At 42.1% G+C, this 23,101-nt stretch overlaps 1 protein-coding gene across 1 annotated transcript in view; it reads left to right on the top strand.

The window, feature by feature from the left end:
* Nucleotides 1-23,101, top strand: part of ENPEP (glutamyl aminopeptidase) — a 94,176-nt gene that overhangs the window by 45,467 nt on the left and 25,608 nt on the right. Inside the window, exons 7-11 of the mRNA XM_089668508.1 lie at nt 1,245-1,379; nt 3,605-3,670; nt 13,008-13,073; nt 15,772-15,923; nt 21,209-21,288. Of these exons, the coding sequence (XP_089524634.1) occupies nt 1,245-1,379; nt 3,605-3,670; nt 13,008-13,073; nt 15,772-15,923; nt 21,209-21,288 (499 nt within the window). The remainder of the gene's footprint in view (nt 1-1,244; nt 1,380-3,604; nt 3,671-13,007; nt 13,074-15,771; nt 15,924-21,208; nt 21,289-23,101) is intronic.

Here is a 23,101-nt window from a genome sequence, read left to right as displayed (position 1 = left end):
AAATGCATCGAAAAGCATGCAAGCCACCAAAAACGCACTGGAATGCACATTGCACACTGGATTTTCAAGTCTTAAAATAAAAAAGGGGGGGGGACGATCTGGAACACATTGAAACTGCATCAGAATTGAGGTAAAAGCATATGTAAAAAAGGCATCTGGAACACAGAAATTGTGGTGTAAACCAGCCCTTAAAGCAAACTTTCACTCAAAAGTCAAAGTGCCACTTATCCTCCTCCCACCCCAATCCATAACAATTATAAGGTGTTTTTTTTTTTTTATAGTTCTCACCTAGGCAAGAAAGATGTTGCCTTTACCACCCCCTCCCCACCTGCAGCCTCCTGGGACATATTGCACATCCTAGGAGGCTGGGGAATCCCTCTCACATGTGATCTCGCCCATACACAGTGGGGAGCTGGCTATGATTCAACAGGAAATCACAGTCAGCTCCCAAATCCAAGATGGTGGTGCTGGTGACCCACAGCAGTGAGAAGAACAGGCTGTAGGGACACAGTGCTAGACTCCAGAAACAGGTAAGTACATGATTTCTAAAAGTCAGCAGTTACAGTATTTTTTTTTAAACCGGGTGAGGTTCCTCTTTTGGAACATTGGAAGTTTCTTGTGAACGAACGTATAAAACCCACAGATATCTACAGAAGACTTCAAGCACAGTTTGATGATGAGACGCTCAGCCACAGTAAGACATTTGAATGGTGTAAATGTTTCAAAGATGGCGGTATGTCCGTCAGTGGCAGTATCGACCATGGTGGTTCCCAGCCCACAGCAGTCATTTCTGTGAACATTCAGCACATGAAACGCCTGATCCTGGATAATCGATGCATAACCCGTCGTGAAATTGCACCAGAGATGAATCTTTCTGTGGGAACAGTAAACACAATGACAACAAAGTGAAGCAGGCTGTCCTAGGATGGGTCAGGCGTACTGACAAATCTTTCTATGCCGAACCTTTCCAGGCATTAGTTAAACGCTGGGATAAGTGTATAAATGTAGCAGGGGAGTATATAAAAAAAATAAATGCAGTTTCCACTCCTCAGAATTTGTTCTTTTATTATATAAACTCAAAAGACCTGGTTTGACTTGGACGCCCCTTGAACTATATGGTTTAGGAATATTTGATCTGTTTTCCCCTAGATCTGAAACTAAATATGTTTCTATGTTTTTTTATTTATGTTTATTATTTCCAGCCTTCACAATGTCTACATATGAATATATTTTCTATTTTTCAGCTTGACCAGATTTTAATTGATGACCTGCTCCCTGTAATGAGAGATGATGCACTCCTGTCCTCCCATCCAATTATTGTCACTGTCTCGACCCCAGCAGAGATCACATCTGTCTTTGATGCCATTTCATACAACAAGGTATCAGTCACATTATTTTATGGACTGTGTGAGATTTTCAAGCAATAGAACAACATTTCAATAAATAGAACAAGACCCAAAGTGGCAACCAATTAAATCTGGAATATGCTAGAAAGGCTGCTGTGCTATTTATAGGATAGTAGATAGTGTAATTACCGTATTTTTCACTCCATAAGACGCACTTTTTTCCCCCCAAGAAAGGGGGGAAAATGTCAGTGTGTCTTATGGAGAGAATATAAAGCGGCCGGTCCAGTATTCCATGTCAGATATCGGGCCGGCCGCTCAGCTCTTCTCTTCTGCAGGACCATAGCTGTTCCCCGCTCCAGCGCTGTACAGTCTTCCCGCGCCGGCTTCTGTGACAGCCAGGTGCCCACTGTGCATGCGCGAGAAGTGCTGCGCTTTGTGAATGGTCCGGTGTCTTCTGGGACACATGACAGGTCCCGGAAGACTCCGGGTCATTCACAAAGCGCAGCACTTCTCGTAATAACTATTGTGTTCTCCCAGCAGGGACAGCTCCCTGCGCCCCCCCCCCCCCCATTAGGAGAACAGAATATCTCGATGGGAGGGATTCCCCCATCAACACTTTACTGCAACCCTGCAAAGGTTTGTTAAAAAACCTAAGCATCTATAGCAGCATGAAGAGGTCTATTTCACAATAGAGGCCTATTACCGTATTTTTCGCTCCATAGAACACGCTTTTTTCCCCCCAAAAAAGGGGGGAAAATGTCAGTGCATCTTATGGAGCGAATGTAAAGCGGCCGGTCCGGTATTTCTGCCGCCACCATGTCAGAATACCGGGCCAGCCGCTCAGCTCTTCTCTCCTGCAGGAGCTTACCTATTGCTCGCTCCAGCGCTGCAGTCTTCCTGCGGCGGCTTCTATGACAGCCGGGTGCCGACTGTGCATGCGCGAGAAGCGCTGCGCTTTGTGAATGGTCTGGTGTCTTCTGGGACACATGACAGGTCCCAGAAGGCTCCGGGCCATTCACAAAGCGCAGCGCTTCTCGTGCATGCGCAGTAGGCACCCGGCTGTCACAGAAGCCGGCGCGGGAAGACTGTACAGCGCTGGAGCGAGGAACAGGTATGGTCCTGCAATCTTTTCCATTTACACCTCCTCCCTTGGTCACTTGATAAACTCCCATGGCTTTAAGTACCATCTCTATGCTGATGACACACAAATCTATCTTTCACTCCTCACCCCTTCAGTCTCCTCTCACATTACTAACCTACTAAGTGACATATCAGCATGGATGTCACTCCACTTCCTCAAACTCAATCTTTCCAAAACTGAGGTCATACTATTCCCTCCAGCCCATGCCCCCTCCCCTGACTTCTCCATCAAGATCAATAATACAACCATCATTCCCTCCCCTCATGCCAGGAAACTAGGTGTAATCCTAGACTCCCATCTGTTCTTTCATCCCCAAATCCAATCACTGTCCAAATCTTGTAGACTTCACCTCCGCAACATCTCCAAGATATGCTCACTCTTAGCCTCTGAATCTACTAAGCAACTTATTCACTCCCTTGTTATATCTCTTTCCTATTGTAACTCCCTCCTCATTGGTCTACCTAATCACGGGCTAACCCCTCTTCAGTCTATCATGAATGTTTCTGCCAGACTGATCCACCTTACTAATCATTTCATATCTGACACCCCTCTCTGCCAATCCCTCCACTGGCTTCCCATTGCACAATTAATAAAATTCAAACTATGAACAATACCATATAAAGCCATTTATAACTCTTCCTCAAATTACATCACCAATCTTGTCTCCAAATATCACCCAAACCATCCTCTCCGCTCCTCCCACGACCTCCTGCTCTCTAGCTCCCTTGTCTCCTCCTCCCATGTTCATCTCCAGGACTTCTCCAGAGCCTCCTCCATCCTCTGGAACTCTCTACCCCAATCTATCTGACTATCGCCTACTCTGCCCATCTCTGAAAACCTATCTCTTCAGGGAAGCCTATCCTGCCTTCATCTAATAACGGAATCTTCTATTCCTCCTATCAGTTCACCCCCCCACAGTTATTACCTTTTGTACCACCAGCCCCTCCCTCTTAGATTGTAAGCTCCAAGGAGCAGGGCCCTCCTAACCCTCTTGTATTGAACTGTATTGTTGCTGTATTCTCTCCCTTTATATTGTAAAGCACTGAGCAAACTGTTGGCACTATATAAATACTGTATAATAATAATAATAATTAGCCTAACTTAAATTTTTGTCTAGGGTGCATCCATTTTGAGAATGCTTGAAGACTGGATTACTCCACAAAAGTTCCAATTAGGATGTCAGGTACAGTTTAGATTTATGTTGTAACAATCTGACAAATACATGTTGGCAACTTGTATGAAGTTACATCTCATTGTTTCCTGGAGAACCAAGGCTGCAACACTGAGTCTTTACAGAATGAAAAACTTATAGATATGGAACACATTAATTGTTTTGATGTAAAGAAGTTTAAGGCTGTAACATTCCATATGTAAAAAATTATGCATCAAAATTAGGCTTTAAAATTTAATGCAAAAATATCTGATCTATATTTATACATTCCTAACAACATGAGATCAGATGCTAGTTTTTCTTATGTAGCATTAACTTCACTAACCCAACTGTGTCAGGGCAGAGTACGCTGAAAAAAATGACTGTTTGCAGCACTTTTTTCAGCGCAGTGTGCTGCGGAGGAAACCACTGCATCCCAATACTGCTGTGTGAACAGAACATACAGTCATGGCCGAAATTGTTGGCACCCTTGATATTTCTCCAGGAAATCATGTATTTCTCACGAAACGTATTGCATTAACACATGTTTTGCTATACACATGTTTATTCCCTTTGTGTGTATTGGGACAAAACAAAAAAAGGGAGGAAAGAAAGCAAATTCGACATAATGTCACACAAACCTCCAAAAATGGGCTGGACAAAAGTATTGGCACCCTTTCACAACTGCGGATAAATAAGAATGTTACAAGCATGTGATGCTCCTGTAAACTCACCTGGGGCAAGTAACAGGTGTGGGCAATATAGAAATCACACCTGAAAGCAGATAAAAAGGAGAGACGTTCACTTAACCTTTGCATTGTGTGTCTGTCTGTGCCACACTAAGCATGGACAACAGAAAGAGGAGACGAGAACTGTCTGAGGACCTGAGAACCAAAATTGTGGCAAAATATCAACAATCTCAAGGTTACAAGTCCATCTCCAGAGAACTAGATTTGCCTTTGTCCACAGTGCGCAACATTATCAAGAAGTTTGCAACCCATGGCACTGTAGCTAATCTCCCTGGTCGTGGACGGATGAGGAAAATTGATGAAAGATTGCAACGCAGAATAGTCCGGATGGTGGATAAGCAGCCCCAAACATGTTCCAAAGACATTCAAGCTGTCCTGCAGGCTCAGGGAGCATCAGTGTCAGCGCGAACTATCCGTCGACATTTAAATGAAATGAAACGCTATGGCAGGAGACCCAGGAGGACCCCACTGCTGACACAGAGACATAAAAAAGCAAGACTACAGTTTGCCAAAATGTACTTGAGTAAGCCAAAAGCCTTCTGGGAAAACGTCTTGTGGACAGATGAGACCAAGATAGAGCTTTTCGGTAAAGCACATCATTCTACTGTTTACCGAAAACGGAATGAGGCCTACAAAGAACAAAACACAGTACCTACGGTAAAATATGGTGGAGGTTCAATGATGTTTTGGGGTTGTTTTGCTGCCTCTGGCACTGGGTGCCTTGACTGTGTGCAAGGCATCATGAAATCTGAGGATTACCAAAGGATTTTGGGTCGCACTGTAGGGCCAGTGTCAGAAAGCTGGGTTTGCGTCCAAGATCCTGGGTCTTCCAGCAGGACAATGACCCCAAACATACGTCAAAAAGCACTCAGAAATGGATGGCAAAGAAGCGCTGGAGAGTTCTGAAGTGGCCAGCAATGAGCCCAGATCTAAATCCCATTGAACACCTGTGGAGAGATCTTAAAATTGCTGTTGGGAAAAGGTGTCCTTCCAATAAGAGAGACCTGGAGCTGTTTGCAAAGGAAGAGTGGTCCAAAATTCCGGGTGAGAGGTGTCAGAAGCTTATTGATGGTTATAGGAAGCGACTGATTTCAGTTATGTTTTCCAAAGGGTGTGCAACCAAATATTAAGTTAAGGGTGCCAATACTTTTGTCCAGCCCATTTTTGGGGTTTTGTGTGACATTATGTCATATTTGCTTTTCTGCCTCTGTTTTATATTTGTTCCAATACATACAAAGGGAATAAACATGTGTATAGCAAAACATGTGTTAATGCAATACCTTTTTTGTGTGAAATACTTGATTTTCAGGAAAAATATCAAGGGTGCCAACAATTTCGGCCATGACTGTATATAACTGGTGACATTGCAATAGGTTTTAACTAAAACAAAAAAAAAAGAAAAAATACAGTGTGATGCGCCAGGGTCAGCGCTTCAAGCATTGTTTCCTCCAAGTGCTCACCAGCAGCTTTGCATTTAGTACAGCTTCTGGTGTGAATGAGCCCTAAAATGAAGCTAAAGATAGAGTAGGGAATAAATGAGACCCCTGTCAGGGGTCCTTTTGGACAAATTTACCTTCACTTTCTGTCCTGTAGATACAATTGATACAACTGGAAATGAGAGGAAATCTCATCAAGGGAAGAGATATCCCATCTTGGACAGTTGTCGCTGGAACAAGTGTCTTCATTGGAAGAATACCTTAATGGCTTCCCGACCAACCTATAGCAGAAATACTGCTACAGGGTGGCACGGTTGCACAAAATCACGTATATATACCTGATTCTGCATTTCTGGGTTGGGGGCGCACGCGCCCATTTATAAATGCTATAACTTTCACATAAACCAATTAATTTACTTGTATTGGAATTTTTTTCAGTAAAGAAATGTAGCAGAATACATTTTGGCCTAAATTTATGACAAAATTCGATTTTTTACATTTTTTACTGGACATGTTTAATAGCAAAAAGTCAAAAATATTGTTTGTTTCTAAAAAATTGTCGTTCTTTTTTTTTTTTTCTAGCGCAAAAAAATAAAAAATGAATAGGCGATCAAATACCACTGAAAGAAAGCTCAATTTGTAGGAAAAAAGGACGTAAATTTAATTTGGGTGCAGCATTGCATGATTGTGCAATTGTCAGTTAAAATAACGCAGCACTGTAACGCAAAAAATAGCCCGGGGGTAAATCCTCTGAAGGGCAAGTGTTTAATTTCCTTTGCTTAAAACAGCTCAAAATTGTGGATTTTCAAGTCACTTTCAGTCCCAGTAATTAGGGTCAACAGAATAAATAAAGAAGGTATATCTACCTCTAATAAAAATGTTCTGGGAGATAGAAAAAACTAAGGTCCTGGCAAAATAGAGGCTACTTAAGAGACATATGTGGCTTCAATCAATATAAACTTTATTAAATACCATAAATACAAAATAAGAATAGGAAGAACAATACCCCTTCACCCTAATAAAATAAGAAAAACCTTGTCTTGTGAAAATTCCTAAGAAGTGACGTCACATGTAACCACAATAGGTTTGCAAATTCAAGATGGGGTCATAACTGGGTCACAAAGACCTCCGCAAATAACAGCCTCCAAAGAGAAAATGCAAAGCTATTTCCCCTAGGATCTTGGTATTAATTTATAACATGCATAATGCAACAGTATAACAACTGTAGTAGTGGTAAAAATCTATGCAAACTCCATACTATAACCCAAGATAACAGCATATAAGGAAAAAAGAATAATTAGCATATACATTTCCTGTTACAGTCCTGCAGAAACAATTTGTGCAATAACCACAAAAGGAAGTCACACCACTGGTTGGGATAAATCATAGATGAAACATTGAATCATATCAGAGGAATCATGTGGTCATGGCTCCAGCTACACATAGTGTGTATTGCCTTCCTCTGGACCAACTGTGGGTATAGGATTATAACTTTTTTGTTTTAATGGTTGAATTGGATGGAGTTTTGTCTTTTTTCAGCCAGATTAACTATGTAACTATGTGTATTCATTAGGGGGAGCAGTGCAGAAACTTGTGAACATAGGAATGTGGATGGAGAGATGGCAATACAATACTAAGAGCTGTCAGTGAAAGAGCTGCATTATGCAGAGAAATCCAAGACAGCAGTCCACAGTAAAGCAGCAGTAGGTTAATGTAGAAATGCCGTTGCCAGAGATACAACACTGTAAGTTAACAATGAGTGTGGCAACTATGTTTGATGCAGCAGTTTGTAGTGAGCAGCAGCTAGTTAGTATAGAAAGGCAACAGCAAAGATGGCAATGCTGCAGGACAACACATGTCAAGCAGGCTAGCAGGGAACCTCAGTCCATGTACAGGTCAGTCTATGAAGGGGTTAGTGGACAAAAGATAGGCTAATTGGCATAAAGTGAGCAAGTTGCTTTTGACCAGAACATCTCACCACTTCCACCCATCTGTCATACTCCCTTCCTCTATGGCAATGATTCTGCTTTCATTGACCACCTGCATTCAACCTTGCTGCATGTTCGGCTAGGGACAAACCTGGCTTCTGTTGAGCTGTGCCACATGCAGGGGCGGACTGACCATTTGGAAACTCGGCACTGCCCGAGGGCCCGGGGTCAGTAGGGGGCCCCACGAGATGCCTCTGGTACCTTTTTCATAGGCTTTTTTGACTTTGGGCAAGAACACAGGGGCCCCATGATCCCCTATTGCCCGGGGGCCCCATAAGTTGTCAGTCCGCCCCTGGCCACGAGTCTTTCCTGGTGACACTTGGAGTTAGTCTCACCCCCTCCACACTAGACTAGCCCTGCTAGTGAGTAAACTGGTTGTCTCAGTACGTGGGGGCATGGCCACATTATGTTGTGCTGTGATGATGTCAACGTGTTTCGCTGTGATCACATGACAGCTTCTTCAGAAGAAGAAGCACTTCCACTCTTTTTCACTTACTGCAAATGTAGTTCTGAGTTGCAGAAAATTCCCCATCCATTTTGATGGTCTTGTCAGTGGCTATAGTCTGTCCCTCAGTTGGACTGCTTTTTGACATCCCAACTGTATGTGAATTCCTGTGTCCCTCAATGGATGAAAAAGAAGATATGATTTTTGTGCTTACCATAAAATCTATTTCTTGTAGTTCATTGAGGAGCCCTGTGTTTTTGCTGTTGCCCTTGGTACTGCTTTTACACAAAACTGAGGCATTGTGGGTAGAAGAGGGATTATATGGGCTGGCTTACAACTTTTCTGCCTGCCAGTGACCAAGCCTTCTGTAGGAGGCAAGTATAACCTGACTGTAACTCAATTTCTGTGTCTCTCACTGCATTCCAAGAAATAGATTTTGTGGTAAGTACAAATATTTTATTATATGCTATTTGGTTTTGAGCACATACATTTCCCCAGTCGTGCTGTATAACACATGCAAAGTGAAATGTGACATTTTTTTTCCATCTCAACGGAATGCTTTGGTGTGAATAGTGACATAGTAAAACAAGAGAGTAGCCGTTAATATGGCTCATAATGTGTGATGGAAAAGTTATTGCCACCAAGTGCAGTACTGATGTAATGCTGCACAATTTTTAGGTTTTAGCAGCATTGTTGGAGGGCTGCTTCTGCCAACAAGGCTGGAGCTGAGCATCTGTCCTGGAAACCAATTCTACTGGTCAAAAAAACAATACATGTACTCAACTAGGGATCTAACATGATCCTACTTTTATTTGTACTTGAAAGGAAAACTTTTATTCTTAGTGAAATTGTCCTTTAACCACTTGACCTCCGGGAAGTTTTACCCACTTCATGACCAGACCATTTTTGCTGTACTGTGCTACCTTAGCTGGCAATTGCTTGGTCATACAGAACTATACCCAAATGAAATTTATATAATTTTTTCCCTCAAATAGCGATTTATTTTGGTGGAATTTGATCACCACTGGGTTTTTTATTTTTTATTATATAAATGAAAAAAGATTGATTTATTTAAAAAAAATATACTTTCTACTTTCTGTTACAAAACATATCCAATAAAATCCAATTTCTTCATAATTTTAGGCCAAAATAAATTCTGCTATACGTCTTTGGTAAAAAATCCCAATAAGTGTATATTTGGTTTCTGTGAAAGTTATAGCGTCCACAAACTATGGTACTAAATGGTATAAATAATAGAATTTGTGCAGTTTTTAAGCAGCTCTGACTTTTTGACTGACTATCACATTTCGAGAATGCCAGAACAGTACAAACAGCCCCCAAATGACCCCTTTTTGGAAAGTAGACACCCCATGGTATTTGCTGAGAGGCATTTTGAGTCTTTGGAAGATCTTATTTTTTGCCACAAGTTTTTGGAAAAAGATTTTTTTTGTCCACTTTAATGAGATATTTCTTACACATTCAAGGTATTTTATGAGAGGTATGTTGAGTATTCAGCAGATCTAATTTTTTTGTCACAAAGTTGTGAAAATTGTAAAAACAAATTAAAAATACATTTTCATTTTCTTTCATATTCCAAAAAATTGTGGCAACAAATGAGATCTGCAAAATACTCTTTGCAAATATCTTGGAGGGTCTACTTTCCACAAAATGGTCATTTGGGATGGTGTTTGTACTATCCTGGCATTTCAAGGCCTTCAAAACTGTGATAGGTAGTCAGGAAATCAAATGTGCAAGTTAAGCCCTTTGAAAGCCTGAAGGTACTCATTGGATTTTGGGCCCCCATACGCTGCTAGACACCCAAAAAGTCTCACATTCAACATACCTTGGGGAGTCTACTTTCCAAAAAGGGTCATTTGGAGGGTGTTTGAACTGTCCTGGCATTTTAAGGCCTCTAAAACCATTACGTGTATGGAAAGCATTAGAGGTTTTTGCCACACTCCTAACAATGGCCATACATATGTTCTTTTTTTTCAATCAGCTTGTGGGCAAAAAGTTGTCCAAATATGGTTCACCTAATACAGAAGAAGGGTGACAGCTCCCAATGTAGTCTGGGCATCCGGGGGGCTCAACTTGACTGTTTTTTCTCTCATAAATTCTAAAGCAGTATGTACAGCCTGTGGCCCTCTCACAGATCTTATACATTTTGAACCTCTTATCTGACACGCTTGCTGGTAGATACTTCTTGATTGTAAGCCTACCTGTAACATGTATAAGGGACTTGTCTATGTAGATGTTTTGTTGGGACATAGACACATATGCAATTTTTTAGGACAGGTAATTTATGAGGGGTGGAATTTTGTGGAGCTGATTATAGTCAGGGTCACCCCAAGGGTGACAGAGTTTATTGTCACTGAAATGCATAGAGCGCATTATTATCTCACATCTTCTCCTGGACATTGCAGCAGAGAACATGAGCATATGATGAATTGAGTCTGTGGACCAATATGACAGCAATTCATTCTTTTTCGTAATGCCCATGTTAAAGGTTAGGCCAAAAACATTTTAGAATATGTGATAGGTTTCCACTACAATGGTCTGGGAAGGTATGAATTTAGGTTGGTGGTGGTGTACTGTAGAGCATAAACATTATTTTTGTACACAATCAAATTATAGAGATCTTCAGTGAAAAATAGCTAAAAAAAAGAGGGGCGTTGTTAAGTTGGCCGTTTCCACCTGAACCTTGGGCTGGGCTGTAAATGGGGGATAACAGGTGCTGCTGAATGTGGGGGCAGCTAATCAGGATATGGATCTCTGGAAGGCTACTATGGCCTCTATGGGCCTGTGCTTGAATTCTTGGTGGCTGTGGTTGCATTACACTACTAGTGCTAGCCACCTTACCAGTACTGCACTGCTCGCCTCTTCACCGTGAAATACACTGCTCGCCACTTCATGAAACTGCAGTGCTGGTCTCTAACAGACAAGGATGTACCACACTGCTGGTGCTAGACAGATCACCAAAAAGAAGTGTAGCACCATTACTTGCACCCTGTTGCATCTGAGCAAAATTATGTGTTTCTAGCACTTCGGCAGCATGGGGTCAGGTACACCTGAATTTAGAAGGAGCCTCTTCGCCATTGTTCGAGCTAGCTGTAAGGGTGCCGCTGCTTTTTACAGGTTCATATTCTGAGCCTGATTCTGACAGTAAGGCTTCCCCTTCACTCTCATCTGGTATGCTTAGAATCCTGTACATTTTTTGGACATTTCAAGCACTAACTATATAGGTACCTTGTGGCAACTATTGGAAAAAGGGCTCCTGGATAGTGATCAGGGACTGCTTGCTCGATAGAAATAAAATTAACTGCTAGTGCTAGCAGAGCTCAGGCATGATCTTGCTGACAATGCGGTTTTGCGGGCAATATTTCAGAGGTGGTAGTGATAAAAAAAAATATACCTACACTGCACTTTTTTGGGGGGAGAGGCTAAATGTAAGTGATGCCAGTGATCGGGGCTGATCCTGCTAACAGTGCGTTTTTGGGGACCCTATGCTACTGGGGACACTAGTATAGTTCTAACCATAACCAGGATATGGACCTGGGCAGACACTATACTAATAACTGGCATTTCTCAAGAGTTCTTCACTGTGCAACCCTGCCTGGTGCTACACATTCTTTGAAAGAAAAACATCCCAGCCAAATCCTTTGCCTAATGCGTGAATGTGCTGCAGGCCCATGTCCTATGCCAATAAGACTGCACAGTGAAGAACTCAGAAACAAGGAAGAAGGTTAATAATTTTGTGTGCAGGGTACACTAAGTAAGAAGAGGTATATTTAAAAGACAACTTAAAAAAAAGTGAAGAAATCCTTTAAAGCCTCATTGTTTTCAAATGTACTGCATGGAAAATGGATATGCACCTTAAAGCGGAGTTCCATTCAAAAGCAGAAGCTCTGCTTATTTGCATCCTCCCCCCCTCCACTGCCATATTTTGTTTTGACAGTGAAGTGAGATGGAAGTTTAACCCCTCCTCCCTCCCACAGTCTCCTGAGAACTTTCACAGGTCCCAGGAGACTGCCGGACCAATTAGGAGGCGCAGCGCGACTCGCACATGTGCATTGAGCACCAGGTTGTGAAGCCACAAGCTGTCACAGCCTGGTGCCCACAGCTGAGATGCCGGCGTCATGGAGGAGAGAAGGGGAGAAGGGATGGCGAGAACATCACTGGACTCTGGGACAGGTAAGTTTGCATTTATTAAAAGTCAACAGCTACAGTTTTTGTAGCTGCTGACTTTTAATAAACACAAAAACGGCTGGAAATCCGCTTTAAGTGAACGAGTAAAGTAAAAGTAAAAATACACCCCTTCAGCCTGAATACTATGCCACCTTACAATACATCATATAGAGTATGATTTGCCTGAGTTGGAGAACCCATTGTGCTGAGTTTTTATAACTGCAGAACATTTGAACCTATGTCCAGACATTTGTTTAAGAGTCCAAATAAAGGACCTGGGGGCAGCTTCTTAAAAGAGATCAGCAAAAAGTAACTCTGTGTGAACGTTGATCTACTTCAGCAAACACCTTGTGACCAAATGCATAGAGCAGTCTGGATTTTGCAGCATATGTAATTAAATAAGGGCTGTTTAATCATCTATTATAGGAAGAAGGCTGTCAGAATGTGATAAAGAGAGGGTTACTATATGTGTGCTTAATATAAATGCTGTGATCATTTATTAATAAAAATGCTATGTGATATGTCCCTACTAATGCTAGAATATTCTATTGTTTTTTTTCTCATTAGAATTACCTTAAAAACTACCATTTCGATAATGCAAAAACAGATGACTTCTGGAATTCTCTTGCACAGGTAAAAACTACATGAACATGTTACTTATGAACATCGTTGCATAATTGACAAGTGTAACCTATATTGCAGGGTAATCTCCCCGTGAGATAATTTGTCCTGTGACATGCTTGAAAGTAAATTGGGGGATAAGGGGTTGATATTACAAATATATACTTAACAGAAGTGTGAGAGTTCAAGATAATGAACATTTATAATCATCTAGATCAGCGGTTCTCAACCTGGGGGTCGCGACCCCTTTGGGGGTCGAACGACGCTTCCACAGGGGTCGCCTAAGACCATCGGAAAACACATATTTCCGATGGTCTTAGGAACCGAGACACCGCTCCTCGCCGCCGCCGCCGCCGTCTCCAGGTGTGGGCGGGATGACATGCCGCCCCTGTCATCTGGACACACCTCGAGATCAATCCTCGCCTGTGATTGGCCGCCGGCACTGTAGCTCAGGAGAGGCACACAGGCGGCCAATCACCGGCAAAGAGGTGGAGCTTGGAGAGGAGGAGCCGAGCGGCACCGCGAAGATCCAGCGAGTGAAGAGGAGGAGAGCGGCCGGAGAAGGAAGACATCTGACAGGTAAGTGTTGGTACCATGGGAGAGGGAGGGAGCGAGCGAGCCCAGGCTGGAGCAGGGGTCTGCAAGGTAAGTATCATTGGTGTCAGTGGGAATAGTGCCCCATCATTGGTGTCACTAATACCAACGATGGGGCACTATTCCTCCCACTGACACCAATGATGGGACACTATTCCTCCCACTGACACCAACGATGGTTCACTATTCCTCCCACTGACACCAACGATGGGACACTATTCCTCCCACTGACACCAACGATGGGACACTATTCCTCCCACTGACACCAACGATGGGACACTATTCCCCCCCACTGACACCAACGATGAGGCACGATTCCTCCCCCAAATGACACCAACGATGGGGCACGATTCCTCCCCCCACTGACACCAAGGATGGGGCACAATTCCTCCCCCCACTGACACCAAGGATGGGGCACAATTCCTCCCCCCACTGACACCAAGGATGGGGCAGTATTCCTCCCCCCACTGACACCAAGGATGGGGCACTATTCCTCCCCCCACTGACACCAAGGATGGGGCACTATTCCTCCCCCCACTGACACCAAGGATGGGGCAGTATTCCTCCCCCCACTGACACCAAGGATGGGGCACTATTCCTCCTCCCACTTATACCAATGATGGGGCACTATTCCTCCCACTGACACCAATGATGGGGCACTATTCCTCCCACTGATACCAATGATGGGACACTATTCCTCCCCACTGATACCAATGATGGGACACTATTCCCCCCCACTGATACCAATGATGGGGCACTATTCCTCCCACTGACACCAATGATGGGGCACTATTCCTCCCACTGACACCAATGATGGGGCACTATTCCTCCCACTGATACCAATGATGGGACACTATTCCCCCCCACTGATACCAATGATGGGGCACTATTCCTCCCACTGACACCAATGATGGGGCACTATTCCTCCCACTGATACCAATGATGGGACACTATTCCTCCCACTGATACCAATGATGGGACACTATTCCTCCCACTGACACCAATGATGGGACACTATTCCTCACACTGACACCAATGATGGGGCACTATTCCTCCCACTGATACCAATGATGGGGCACTATTCCTCCCACTGACACCAATGACGAGGCACTATTCCTCCCACTGACACCAATGACGGGGCACTATTCCTCCCACTGATACCAATGATGGGGCACTATTCCTCCCACTGACACCAATGACGGGGCACTATTCCTCCCACTGACACCAATGACGGGGCACTATTCCTCCCACTGACACCAATGAAGGGGGCACTATTCCTCCCACTGACACCAATGACGTGGCACTATTCCTCCTACTGCAAAATTACAGTTATGAAGTAGCAACGAAAATAATTTTATGGTTGGGGGTCACCACAACAAGAGGAACTGTATTAAGGGGTCGCGGCGTTAGAAAGGTTGAGAACCACTGATCTAGATGGATGCAGCATCGGTCCAATGTTGCATTTGTCCCCTGCTCCCCGAGAACTGAGCGATCAAAGATTGCTGATTGCTCAGTTCTTGGGTCCACTCTGAGCACAGAGCAGTGACTGGCAGTCACTGGCTCTGTGTTCTGTTCCTCCAGAGGTCCCTGGAAGGCCAGACTGTGGAGGAGACGGAAGTGACTGGCTCTGCACTGAGAGGCTAAGCCAATTGCTGCTCAGGCATCTGGGTGGATCCCGTTATTAAAATCCACTGGACCATCTGAGTAACGTCAGCTGACAGGGGACTTTAGCCCCCTGTTGGCTGAATGTGGGTTATAGGAGTGCAGAACTAAGTGCATTCCTGCGACCCACAGAGGAAGTAGGGCCAAAAGAGCTTTGGCCCTACTTCTTCTTTGAGCATTAATGGTCCACTAGATTGTAATGTACATACAGTACGTATGACTGATGTAAATGGATAGTATGCAAAGTGCAGTGTAAATTGACAACACTATATAAATACCTGGAAGAAAAACAAGCAACATCAGCACAACCCCATAGTGTAGCTTTAAAAAATACTACTAAGTCAGCCACAAAATGTAAGGACTGGTAGCATGCAATACATTACATTTTTGATTTGCGAATTAGTTACTTTTTAATAGGGATGGGTTATAACAAAGTACTTTTATTTTCTTTTAGGCAAGCGGTGAGCCAGTAAAAGAAGTAATGGATACCTGGACTAGACAGATGGGTTATCCAGTGCTTAATGTTGCATCAGGAAATACTGTTACACAGCATAGGTTTCTTTTGGATTATGAAGCAAATCCATTAGAGCCACCTTCTAGTTTCAAGTGAGTATTATATCAGAATTGCTATTTCAGCATAAATAGATGGTGAATACATAAAAGTGCAGCACTTAAACAGTTACAACTAATCATAAGAAAACAGTGAATAATGTGTCAAAAAAATAGTCCATCCAAAAAGAAAAGAAAAGAAAAATCCCAGAGGCTGTGATGAAACGAAAGAAATCCAAGAACAGTTGTCCTGTCACCAACCACTACTACAGAAGGCTTACCAGAAAGGCATGACCCCCTGTTAAGAATGGTCAATGGCGCTTTGTTAAACAATCCAGAAAGCCTTTCACTCGAATAATCTTCCAGATCACCAAAACAGCAGATAAGCATCTTCCAAACAATGGACCTTAATTAGGATAGCTAAACCATTCAGGAAAAGGCTTGGACTCTTAGTGGGAAACATGCAAAGAAAGAACGCTCCACATAGTGTAAAACCATAATCAAAACATTTATTTAAAATATGGTTGCACTCACATGTAAGCAAACATCATCAGGCATTGATTGGCAAAAAAATCCAAATTTTCAAGTTTCCAAAAGGGCCGCTGGCCGTTCGCGCATGCGAAATAGATGGTGACAGCAGCATAACACCACTCATGGGTAAATGAAAATCAGGGTATCTATGGAAAGATTTTTTTCAGCAAATCAAGAAAATATAATCATTAAAGGTGTGTTAAGAAGGAACTGAAGTAATCAAGAAGGCCTCCTACTGCTTAAGTGAGTAGCAAACTAGAATATAAGGTATTCACGTGTCTCATTCCATCACATATCCCCAAAATAAAAGGGTTTTTCCTGATTCAGGACAGTGTGCGGAGCCATGCAAATTAGTGCTTTATGCCCTTATGGCTAAAAGCACATCCAGATCCACTGGTGTATATTGTATACAGTATACAGTCTAATATTATAGAGCCATTTATTCCAAACTGCGTACCATTGCTTAATACATTTTGGCCATTATCAGTACCGTGTATTAAAACCATGGCTTTTTGTGGTAGAGCTAGAGACCCAACAAAAAAGATCAACCATTAAGGACATAGTGAGAAGGGACTAATAAATCAGAATGCCCCACTGCACCCCACCCCAACAGAATCAGTGAATAGCAGAGTAAATCCTTCTTAGAATACAATGTATTCACGTCTTGTTCAAACACATATCTCAAACATAAAAGGGTCATTATTTACTTTAGGACAGTGGGCAGAGGGATACCAATAAAAAATTTGCTGTCAGGTGTTACTTGCACATGCCGATAGCAATCCATACAGTTGAATTTTAGAACAGTTGAATTATAGGACATCCTGACTGGCAAAGCGCTGGGGTTTCTGATTGTGACAAAGCTCGCTGCCTCTTCCTGCCTCCTACACATTACTGGGCAGTGATGAAGCTTGTTCATAGTGATGGGCTAATAGGAATTTATTGTGGGGGGTAGCTGCAAGCTCTATACCTTTACTGCACAGACTTTACTGCAGCTTACTGGAACGCAATATATATTTGTGTTTCTAGAACAGCGAACAGGAAAAAGACCATTTCTCAAATGTGGGACTTTAAAGGCTCCGTCGTAAAAGTGAGGCAACACAATTCAATTTAAACTTTTATTAAACAATCAATTAAAAGAGCTAAGGACATTCATGACCATTCCAATAGACTCACAATCATCATCATAAAAAAACATCATAACAGGCAGTGGATAATTTTTAAAATTGATGCTATTGTATTCCACTAGTCTGATCCAATGCATTTCACAGTCAACTGCTGCTACAGCAGGGAAACCGTGGGAGCATCACAATACCACTGCACTCCAGGTCTGTACAAACCGCTGTACTCCAAGGGGATGATACATGAAAGACATATCTGCCAACCTCCACCAAACAAGCAGGGGGTGTCATTGCAGACACTGGACCACCAAGAGAGGAGACAGAGGACGCAACCAAGGTCTTTCGTGTAGCATCCCCTTGGAGTACAGTTTGTGCATACTTGGTGTACAGTGGCATTGTGATGCTCTCGCAGTATCCCTGATGAAGCAGCAGTTGACTGAGAAACATGTCGGAACAGACCAGCGGAATACAATAGCATCAATTTTTGAAATTATCCACTGCTTTTTATGGTGTTTTTATGATGATGATTGTGACTATATTGGAGTGGACCTTAGATCTTTTTATTGAATTGTATAGTTACATTTATCTTTTTTAATTAAATTCTGTTGCCTCGCCCTTCCTTTTTGCTGTTCTAGTTATATTTTTGGGATGTAGCATAGCACCTTTTCTCTCTGAGACATTATAAAATATTTGACTCTGTTGTATTTGTGCTGCTATTCACTTTGTATGCCCCCCCGAAACACAACAAACAGAAAAGAAGAGCAGCACCGTTCTAAGTGTAGGATCAAAGTGTTCTTTATTTGGAAACAGCAAAATGGCAACTTACAATGTAATGGAGATAGTCACCTAGTCATATAACATTGCTGCAACAAGCCAGTCCGGTCCCGCTGATCCCACTGTGGTGGATCCCCTGGGGAGGTGGAAGTGATGTCAGAACAGGAAAAGGAAGCAGGGGGAATGGCACACTTTTGGAGCATGCATGTTCATTCATCAGGCCCGAAACACAACATAATGCAGGTGTGCTTCACCACATTGCAATGCACCCTGCTGCGTTCATGGAAAAAAGATAAAAGCAGAATCTTAATTAAAAATAAACTGTGGTAACACATTGCTCCTTAATTTAAGTACATTGCAGGGAGTGCATTACTGCAGCGCATTATTGCCTGACAAGGCTCTTAAAGGCTGTTGCGGTTTAACAGTTTTAAATTGTCTGGCTAACACCTTTTTAAACTGAGACAAGTTTAAATGTTTCAGTTATTGTAGAAGGTTCTGTTTAACCATGTGCTTGACATGATTCATGTAATCCAGTTCAAAAAGCTTTGAATTATTTATTAACAAAGTAATGTGAACTTGATCATTCATTCCAGAATCCAAAAGCATGTGTTCAAATCGTCTACAATGAAATGTGTCCAGTCTAACTATAATTGTGTAAACACAAAAAAGTATAACAATTACATATACACAATATATGCAACCATTGGTTTGCAAATCAACATACTGCACATGACAATGGATTCTTAGAGTGCATGGGTTAGCTAAAGAAACAATACAGCAGTGGATACGTACCTTGTTACACTGTGTATTTTAGCCCTTCCATATGGAATAAGTCATTTGGATAGGCCACGGCTGATTAATCATCTACTTTTGGGTGAGCTATGTAGCCTGTAAACAACAAGCTATAAATATTTTATATATATATATATATATATATATATATATATATCAGGGGCGGACTGACCATTCGGAAACTCGGGCGCTGCCCGAGAGCCCGAAGTCAGTAGGGGGCCCCATGAGATGCCCCTGGTACCTTTTTCATAGGCTTTTTTGAGTTTTGGCAAGGACACAGGGGCCCCATGATCCCCTATTGCCCGGGGGCCCCATGAGTTGTCAGTCTGCCTCTGAGATATATATATATATATATATATATATATATATCATGAGTATGTAGAAATAAGTGTAGAAATGCTTTATGATTAGCATTAGTCTATCAAAATTATATTCCTACAGTGCAACGCCAAAATCATGACTGCCATTGGGCTCATTCAATAAAACAGTGCAAAGTTGTTTGAAAATGTGCAAGTGCAGGAATCAATGAAGGATAAATTACTGCAACTTGAATAATGATCTTCACCTTGCTGAATGATCTGTATTTTATGGATTATTTCAATATGTCTCTAATGAGCAATTTTACAGAAGATGTGTTGTATCCATCCACTAAGTTTTCTAACCACTGATTTTGTGCATTGTTGTTATTACTACTATTATTATTATTATTATTATTATTATTATTAATAATATCAGCACATTGTAATAACATGATCAATATGCTTTCACATGTATCACATAATTTAATACACTGCAACTCCCTCTGTATCTGTGATTTATAAAAACAAATGTATAGATGAGCTTGGGGTGGTAACATTTAAATAGTGGACTTCACCTTGCAAAGAGAAATACTGTACACTAAACCATAGAAATCATTTTTATTAGAAAGCTGCTGCAGACTGAAGCACTTTTTGCAATATACTAAAGAATATGTACAACCTAACAATTAATTGCCTTCGGTTTGGTAAATTTACCATTCAAAATCCCCCCTAACCTGTCCATCTTGTGAAGAGGGTGGTTATTTTGTAGGCCTAATGTACTTCCTATCCTACGGAGATGAGGATACTCATCCATAGAATGAGAGTGAGCATTTTCAGCTTTCACCCTAGGACAGGAAATGTGTTACTAGCAGGATCAGCAGATGCAAATAAATGGATAAAAAGCCTGAAAAAATAAAGCCAATATAGCCACCAGATCCAAGCATTGGTAAGCTGCAATTTAATTTTATTTTTCTTGGCTTTAGATACATTTTAAGCAGGGCCGTGGATTATTGGGTATCACCAGTCTTCCTGTACGGGGCCCAGGCCAGCAGAGGGGCCCAAGCAATTGGGTGAATCGGAGGTAAGTAGGGAGGGTGATGTGGGGGGCAATTACTGGAATCGATCCCCTATATGTCTTTCTCTGCAGCAGATGAAAGATGGCTTCTTCTCCTCTCCCACCCGCTGGCTTTCAGTTGCTGCAGAGAGAGCCATACAGGGGATCGTTTCCAGTAATTGCCCCCCACGTCGCACCCATCACCCTCCCTGTGCACTATACATTTCTCCCTGCTGTCCAGGCCCCCCTGTGTGCCCCCACCCCTGCAGTGCTGCCGGCTTTCCTCCTCACATTTACCAGACCCTTTTTTCCCCTGAATGAACACAATGAGTAATAGTTACCGATCACTCACTGTGTTCATTCATAACTGAAGCATGGTAAACTTTGTTTTCTTTGGGGGACCCTGTCAGGTTGGCTGTATGGTTTCTAACAGCAGCCCTGATTTTAAGTATGTCTTTTAAGTACAGTTTAACCTACATAAATCCAAAGAACCTAGAATTAACTTATCACACACGTCTGATTTCATAAACGGAGCTCTCAGTGGTTACTACAACATACTGCGCTTTCTACAAATGAATAATCCAAAAATAGATTTAAAATATAAGGATGATTGTAATAAAGGTAATAAAATGTGTAAATTAAAGGCATTCCCTGAGGACTTGCACCTTAAAATAAGTTCTTAATTTGTTTGTGTAATTGGTTGGTTTTAGGGTCTGAAAAACTAAGTTCAATTTAAATATGACATAGATTATATTTCTTCCTGTATTAATTCAGTTACACGTGGAACATCCCAGTGACATTTTATTCAACGTCCAATGATGGCGAGAAGCATATTTCAATGTACAAGATATCAGGTAAATTAGTAGAAGAGGTGTTATTTTCAGCTTACAATATGATTTTATTACAGAGCTGTAGTTACTATTAAAGGACAGCTACAAACAAATAGTATAAGGAACCAAAGCACTGCTGATATATTGAGAAAATGTTTCAGTTTTATTGCAGTCTGAGATTTTATCCAAGTGACCACATTTTTTGTAATGGGATCTGCATTCTTAGATTACATAATTCTATGTTGTATTTTTTGACAGACTGTGAAGATTTTACACTGGATTAGTTTGGGAAAAAATGTCCAAATCAGCTCACCCTCCTGCCTCGCATTATTTTTAAATCGATTATAGTAAAGCATTTTTGTTTTATGTTCAAGTTGTGCTGATTGATGTATTGTTTAAAACTTTACAACATGGAATTGAAAATAGGTCTGGCTTGCGCTTCCCTGTTACGATGGCCATACTCTGAAATTCAGCTGGTTCAGGAGAGACCGGCTGAATTTAAATCAGTGTGTGGCCATCTGTAATCGACACATGTTGATTGTTTAATTGTTTTAATTCTGTCGAAGAGACACTTTGCAAAGTTTTCCTCAATCAGCTGTAGTCCCTGACAGCAGTGAGTGATGGCAATTCCTCTATCCCTCATTTGTGTTTCTGAATGAAAAATATACAAATAAACCATGTATGGCCAACTTTAGTAACTAGGGCCGCAGACCACAATTACAATACTGTGCTTGTATATAATAGGGTAGTGAAGAACTACAGTTATTCATATATTAAAAGAGAAACAAAACAAACATTTATATTCACCTAGGTGGATGAAACATTGTTCCGATTCTGCATTTGTCCCCCACCGCCTCTACACATAGAACTCAGCGATCAAATACTGCTGATCACTCAGTTCTCAGTCCTCAGTGAGCAGAAAGCCGGTCAGTCACCAGCTCTCTGCTCTGCCCCTTTAGCGCTCCCTGGAGCGCTGGACTGTGGAAGGTGCGAGAACAGCTGGCTGAGGCTCTCATCTGTGCACTGAAATGCTGAGCCTGCTGCCAGCCATGGGTGGATCCCAACATTAAAGTTGGGATCTCTCCAGAGCCTGGCCTGGCTGAGTTATGTGAACCGCCAACAGACTTTGGCTCACTGTTGGCTGAATACAGGTTCCCAGTGGTGGGGATTCCTCTATCCATCACAAAGAAAAACTATCAGTATATGGCATGCTTAAGTATAAAACATATTTCTTCACAGGGTGATTTTGCTTTGATTTCTTTCACTGGAAACACTGGAACTGGAACACTGGAAGTCGCTTCAAAGTGAACCAGCCAGTATAAATTTTTATATCAACTACACAATGCTGTAAGATTTCTGTAATTGGACAGAAAAACTATTGCTGTATGCTGAGGGTTTTGAAAATGGTTACATTTAAACAGTAAAGTAGTATGTAACAGAACCGACCCAGACTGCGCTTGAGTACTTCCGTTAGAATACCGCTTCCCCATCTGAACACCAACAACAGACACCACAACCGACCATACAAGACTAGACGACACCAATCTTGAAGTAAACCAGGAGGTAGACTACTTTATCTGAACACAGATACAAGATATATACACTTAGGGGACAATCTCCCCTCCCTGCATAATGACACAGAATCTACATTTAGTAACAAGAGACACACAGGTATTCAAACTTCACACCAGCAGACAGTCCCATCAGCAGGGAGGGCTGCTGGAGACACCCCCCCCCCCCCACTAAGCTAATACACATAAACACATTCATCCCATAATAGTTTGCTCCCAAGCCAGACAAACAATAGAACAATGGGATGCAGCCACATAACATTAAA

Source organism: Staurois parvus, unplaced genomic scaffold (genome assembly GCF_062004578.1).
Source record: "Staurois parvus isolate SC_StPar_1 unplaced genomic scaffold, SC_StPar_1.0 ptg000058l, whole genome shotgun sequence".
Taxonomy (NCBI): Eukaryota; Metazoa; Chordata; class Amphibia; order Anura; family Ranidae; genus Staurois; species Staurois parvus.
Note: the sequence above shows the minus strand (reverse complement) of the source record. Positions and strands in the feature narration are given on the sequence as shown.